At 36.3% G+C, this 6,000-nt stretch overlaps 1 protein-coding gene across 2 annotated transcripts; it reads right to left on the reverse strand.

Annotated features, from left to right (window-relative positions):
• Positions 1-111: 111 nt before the first annotated feature.
• On the reverse strand, positions 112-4,197 carry LOC126702639 (nuclear intron maturase 1, mitochondrial). Of its 2 annotated transcripts, none has more exons than XM_050401404.1 (2): positions 1,233-4,197; positions 112-1,089 (listed from the first exon to the last, which is right to left on the reverse strand). In XM_050401404.1, the coding sequence occupies exon 1, from the start codon at positions 4,052-4,054 to the stop codon at positions 1,982-1,984; it is 2,073 nt and encodes a 690-aa protein (XP_050257361.1). In that variant the 5' UTR covers positions 4,055-4,197; the 3' UTR covers positions 112-1,089; positions 1,233-1,981. The 2 variants fall into 2 exon arrangements, with proteins under 2 accessions (XP_050257361.1, XP_050257360.1); XM_050401403.1 differs by having other exon boundaries at positions 112-1,097.
• Positions 4,198-6,000: the final 1,803 nt, after the last annotated feature.

Consider the following 6,000-nt stretch of genomic DNA (forward strand, 5'->3'; position numbering starts at 1 on the left):
TCTATTTGAAAATAGATTTCAGCCCTTATTTCACCTCAACTGAAAACAAATGCCATTTGTGGCCTAAGTGATTTGTGATATAAGAAGCTAAAAATTGTGGTTACCAAAGCCTCAGTGAATATTCTACAAACATTTCAACTTAGTAAATATTCTACAAATATCTTTGCCAATTTATCTACAATTTCCATAATCATGAAATCCAAGTGACACGTATTTACTTTGTGGTACATACAACTGCAGTGAGTGGCAGGATCAGTGGTACTTGTTTACCAAAACATATATACAAACATCAAAGGTGTTCAAAAGCTTTAAGACTGTATGCCATTACAGTGAAGAGAAGCAGGGCCAAAGGAATATTGAGGTCTCATCACAAGAGGATGATCCGATAGCTGAGCTGCAGTAGGCCGATTATACAAGGTAAGAATGAAAGGGACTTCTGTTGCACCACCAAATGAGGTAGATATTAATAATATCAAAATAAAATCTGATGTCTCTAAGCACCACCAACTTTATTTATTTAGACATTCACACAAAAAAGATATCATGCTCTACCAGCACTAAAGCCAGAGATGCTAATGTTTACCAAAATCTTCTCTAAGCAGGGTTAGCAACAGTTTTGATCTACCCAAACCTGCATGTTTCGTTAAACATTGTAACATTATAAATGAACACAGATATTTAATGCCAAAACAGTCTAATATCATCATGAGGATACATATACAAATCCCACTATCCAGAGCATTACATGGAATGTTCAATACAAAATTTACATGAGGTGGTTTCATTTGCCAATATATACTATCCCAGGATATAAAGTATTATTCACACTAGAGAATAGCCGTTATTTTGTACAATTCCTTCATCTGATTCGTCATGCTATACACTCACTACGAAACTCAAAAATCACTTCATGTAGTCCACACCACTTCATCTACCACATACTTTATTGAAAGGGAAATAATTATAGCCCCAGAGACCCGTGGGCAGAGTTCTTCAATCAGTCAGCCATTCACATAAACATTCTTAAGCAAGTATGGGCTGTACATCAAGTTGAAGATTTGGCAAATATTTATAGGAAAGAAAAGTAACCTGTAAACCTAGCAAAAAGTTGAAGAAAATTAATAAAAAATATATGTAAAAATAGTTCAGTAAACTAAAAACTTTTGTTAATCAGCCACCAAATGAAATATAAAAACTACAGCAGAGCTCCAAGAAAATCGGTAATTGCTTACCAGTTCTTCTGGATCAGGGAAAACCTTATAATCGCATGTGAAACTGTTTGTTATTTCTATTAGAAGATATTTTTCTGAGAATGATAACTTTCCAGAGTAAAAAGACTCCAACAGAAGGATCTGCTCAAGGCTTACTCACTTTATCAACATAATCCCTCCCATGAGGCTGAACCAATTACAGCTTCCAACCAAAATCCTGTCGCCATTTACCTTTTTCAGTCTTTCTAGTTTGTTTTTACTGAATTTAATAAGCAATCAAGTCTAGTTTGTTTTTTCAACTAGTCTATTGCCTATTTGCCTTCCTCTTTTACCAGAACTAGCACATTCAGCTTCTAACAGATCAGTCCATTCAAGAGCAGTCATCTATATCTATTACACAAGAAAATAAAATGTAGAAAAATCTTCTCTGATCTAGCTCCCAGTTAGTGCCAATTCACGAACTTCTCATGAATATTAACGTTTCAAATTCAGTCCTTTTTTGTGTTGCCAGTCTCATCTCAACACTCCCAGTTTGACTGCTTTCATCTTAAGGAAAAATTCTTTCTTAATGAAAGAAAATTAATTGGCACATAATGAATTTAGCCATCTAGTCAGATAGCTCTCATGTCTGATTGTGTGCAGTAGACCAGTATGTGATGAATATGGAGGATGACCCATGACCATTTCAAAAGGACCTCCTAGCCAACTTTCCATTATGCTGAGTTTCAAAATATTTAAATTTACCTCTCTAATTCCATAACAGAATTCATTCACAGTACCCCATCCACCTTCCCTGAATCACTGTTTGTTTTGTTTTCATCATTGGACAAACGGTTCCAAATTCCGAGTGTTTTATAGTCCCACACAATGTCAGATATCTCATCTTGAGGCAAGCTTAAACCTTGTCGCTTTATTGATCTATGCAAGTCACAGAAATATTTTGGGTCTTGCAGTCTAATATACTCAAGCAACACCTTCTCATGATCAGGGATCCAGTTCCTTGGAAATGGAGTGTAATCACAAGAGGGAATCATAGACATGTGAGAAAACTGAACGCCTTCAATAGCATCTACAAGTCCCATCCTCAAAAGATCTGAATATTCAGGTGCTGAATTGTTACTGCTCTCCCTCAATGGACGGCTAAGATCACGTGAAGCTATTTTATACACCTTGGCACGAGACTTTAGTCTATACCTCGAAGCATAAAGTTTAGCCAGCGAGCTCCTAATCACATAAGCACAAAACCCAATAATTTTCTTGCGATTATCAGCATATCTGTACCAATCAGCCATGGTCTCAAGGAACTTATTCATCTGGGAATTTGTATGAGCTTGACTTGAATACAACATTGGATTGCAGGGCAGTGGCTCAGGATCCCTATCGCCCTTAACTAACTCAAGCTGCCTGAATTGGCTAATACATTGTTGTAAGCTAGCAGTAACCGAAAGCAAAGTGCCTACACCCTTTTCACTCACAATATTACCTCCACTGGCCGTGTAACGAAGTGTTGGGTGTATCACCCTCCGAGATATTATATGGTCCAAGAACTGAATACCCCTAGTAATGTGTTCTATCTCCACCTTTGAATTATCCAACCTTAACCCAAATTTAGTCTCACAAAACTCAATAATTTCCTTTCTAACTTCCACTGCATCCTCCCTAGGCCCTCGTACCCCAATCAAGAAATGGCCCCCATATCGTATATAATCCATTTTTCTAGTTTTCTCTCTCCCACTTGACGGAACAAACTCCGGCCAAGCTGGGTTATGACACCCATCATTAATCGAATCTCTCCATATCGAATCAAGCTTCGAAGGCCTAAAAAACTCAATTCTTTTCTCTTCCATCCAATGATCCAATTCATTAAGACACACATTAGCAAGTAAAGGACTAAGAATTCCACAATAACCATACGAGGGTACCTTAGCAGCCTCTTTGGGTGCAAACTTGAAGAAACTTCTCAACCAATAGGGGTCTGGCTTCGGCTCATTTGCATTGAGAATCTTCTTCTTCTTCTTTTTCTTAGGCCCCTTCATCTTTTTCAAAAACTCTTCTTTATCTTCAACTATTTCCCGAACAGGTGCTCTAAGCGCGGATTTGATCAAACCCAACACTTTCTTATCCTTAACAGCCTTTTCAACACAACCCAATACCACATTTCTATCCACATTGTCAAAAATCTCACTCACATCACCTTTCAAGAACCACAAGTACCCAGCGAAGTTACTCCGGATAGTCCGAATAACTGTATGCGCATTCCTACCAGGCCGAAAAGCATGCGACTTCGACGAGAACCGGGCCTCAAAAACCGGCTCCAACACCATCAACAAGACCTCCTGAACGACCCTGTCTTGAAAACACGGCTCATCCGATTCGAGAATCGCCTGAAGCTTGCGTTTAGAGAGAGATATAGTGATGGGTTTCTCATTGGGGCTCCGAATGAGCTGATTGGTCTTGTTGTTCCAAACGAACTGGCCACGAACGACGGCGTTTCGGAGAGAGAGAAGGTCGGAGAGGACTTGAGAGTGAATGGCGTTGCGTGGTGGGAAAGTTCCGGTGAAATGTGCAGATGAACGTTGATAAGCGAGGACCCAGAGGTCGAGCTTGGAGATGAAGCCCGTGAGGTTTGGGAAGGAAGTATTTGGTGGAGATGAAAAGGTTTTGAACCAAAGAGAGGAGCAGATTTCGATTGGGTCTTGTTTGAGGAGTGAGTATGGATCTTGCTGGTTTTGCAGTGAAGGTGTTTGATGTTTGTTCTCAATGAGCGTGGAAGAGAAGGAGCGAGAGAAAGTGAGGGGTTTGAGATGGCGGTGAAGGTGTTTGATGGTTGTTCTCAGTGACATTATGGTTTTTGGCTATGCTTATGTGTTTGATGAAATGGTATGGTTGTTGGTTTGGTTTGGTTTGGAAATTTGAAAGCTTACAAAGTTGAAATCTATGTCCACTATAATGGGAGGGATAGAAAAGAAAGATAAATAATGTTAGATCGATACTTTTCAATTTTTAATTATTTGATACAATGTGAGAAGATGATAATTTCCTATAATACATTCATATATAGAGTTTCATAACTTTCATTGCAAAACTCACTTAAAAAAAAAATTTCATGGCAAAATAATTCTATTTAACAATTTTTTTTTTTACTCCCATCAAAAACAATTTGAAAGAAATGCAGCATAAAAGTTTTTTTTTTTTTTTTGAAAAAAATAATGTTATTCTAATATTTATTATAAAAGTTGCGCTTTGTGAAAAACTTTTTAAAGAATAGTCTCATCTTTAAAATCGTGAAGAGTTGTATCGTGCAATTTACACGAGGCAAATTGTGAATAGTATATCGTTTTGCAATGAAATTGTGTAACTGAAGTCATTTTTTGGAAATTAGATTTTTAGAAGGATACTTGTTTTGTCAACTTCTACCACATCAGAACAAATTTATGTGAAATTGTATTCTTAAAAAATAATTTCAATATTTAAGACTCATAATTTTCAAAACAAGATTTTACGGAAAAACTATTTTACAAATTTTTTTTCTCATTGTTGTGCTATTTTAAATAATTATCAATAAAATAATAATGTTTTTATAAAAAAAATAGGGAATGAATTAGTTAAAAAGTAACAATAATATTGCTGATTTCTTTAAAAAAAAAAAAAAATTCTCTAGAAATTTGTAATCACATTGCCGATTTCTTGGAAAAGTTTTTTTTTTTTTTTTTAAATTGTCAATGTCATTGTTGATTTCTTTAAAATTAGTTCATCTATGATGTAACTATCGAATTATCAACAAACAAACAAAAAAATTTTAACTCAATGTACTCCTAAAATTTGTCATTTGTATTAAATTACTGCTTTTGGAAGGCAAAGCGCAAGTGACATTAGCATCCATGTAGTCTACATTTTTTTAATACTCATGAAGTACATTTGACCATTGTAGAATTTAAGTTATTATCACAAAATTGAGAATTTAATACTTCTAATATAAAATAGGGACAACTTCCAATTTTTCTTAGTTGTTATATGATATATTAAAATTAAAGTCCTATCGTCCAAACAACTTTAATATATATATGTGTGTGTGTGTGTGTGTGTGTGTGTGTGGGGGGGGGAGGGGGGAGTGGGGAAAGTCATACTTACTTTTTTCCTCACACAATTAATTTATAGAGGTGGGATGCTAATAAACCTTTAATACCCTACTTGAGATGTATCAGATTAACTAAAAATGAAAGGATCAACATTTAAATAAAAATATAAGATAAGAGTTGGTCAAACCTGGTCTCGAGAGACTTATATTATGTTCCTCGAGTTAGGTCCAAGATACTGGTCACACTTGTTCTTGGATAACAATCACACTCTTATATTGCTCTTTTTTCTCTACTCTCATCATCCCCTTGCTACAAAGGCCTTTCCCCCTTATATAGTCTCCCAAGTTGTATCTTAGCCTTCCACTTTGAGGGTTTGAGTTTGTTTCCTTTGATACTTGTTCCATCAGGACTTCACTGGAAGGCTTTTATACCATGCTATGAGTTATGATGACACTATTCAGGGGACATTTCCTCATTGATGTGACCAGCTAAATGGGTTCAAAGCATTGAATGCAGAGGTGATAGATGCTTTATCTACACTCTTCCCTTCTTTGGTTACTGACAAATCCTCATTCTCTTCCTCAGTTTGTGCCCGATGGTCTTCAGAACTAGTCCTCGGCCCTTCCAAGGACCTCGAGGTCCTTAAGCATTACAATCTCTCTAGGCTTGTGATAAGTTGTTTATATTTTTCCCGAGGGCTTGTTATCAAT

The sequence above is a fragment of the Quercus robur genome, chromosome 10, assembly GCF_932294415.1.
Source record: "Quercus robur chromosome 10, dhQueRobu3.1, whole genome shotgun sequence".
Taxonomy (NCBI): domain Eukaryota; kingdom Viridiplantae; phylum Streptophyta; class Magnoliopsida; order Fagales; family Fagaceae; genus Quercus; species Quercus robur.

What these genes read in the sequence shown, in the direction of transcription:
- LOC126702639 (XM_050401404.1), bottom strand. Translation starts at nt 4,054, where the DNA reads ATGTCACTGAGAACAACCATCAAACACCTTCACCGCCATCTCAAACCC.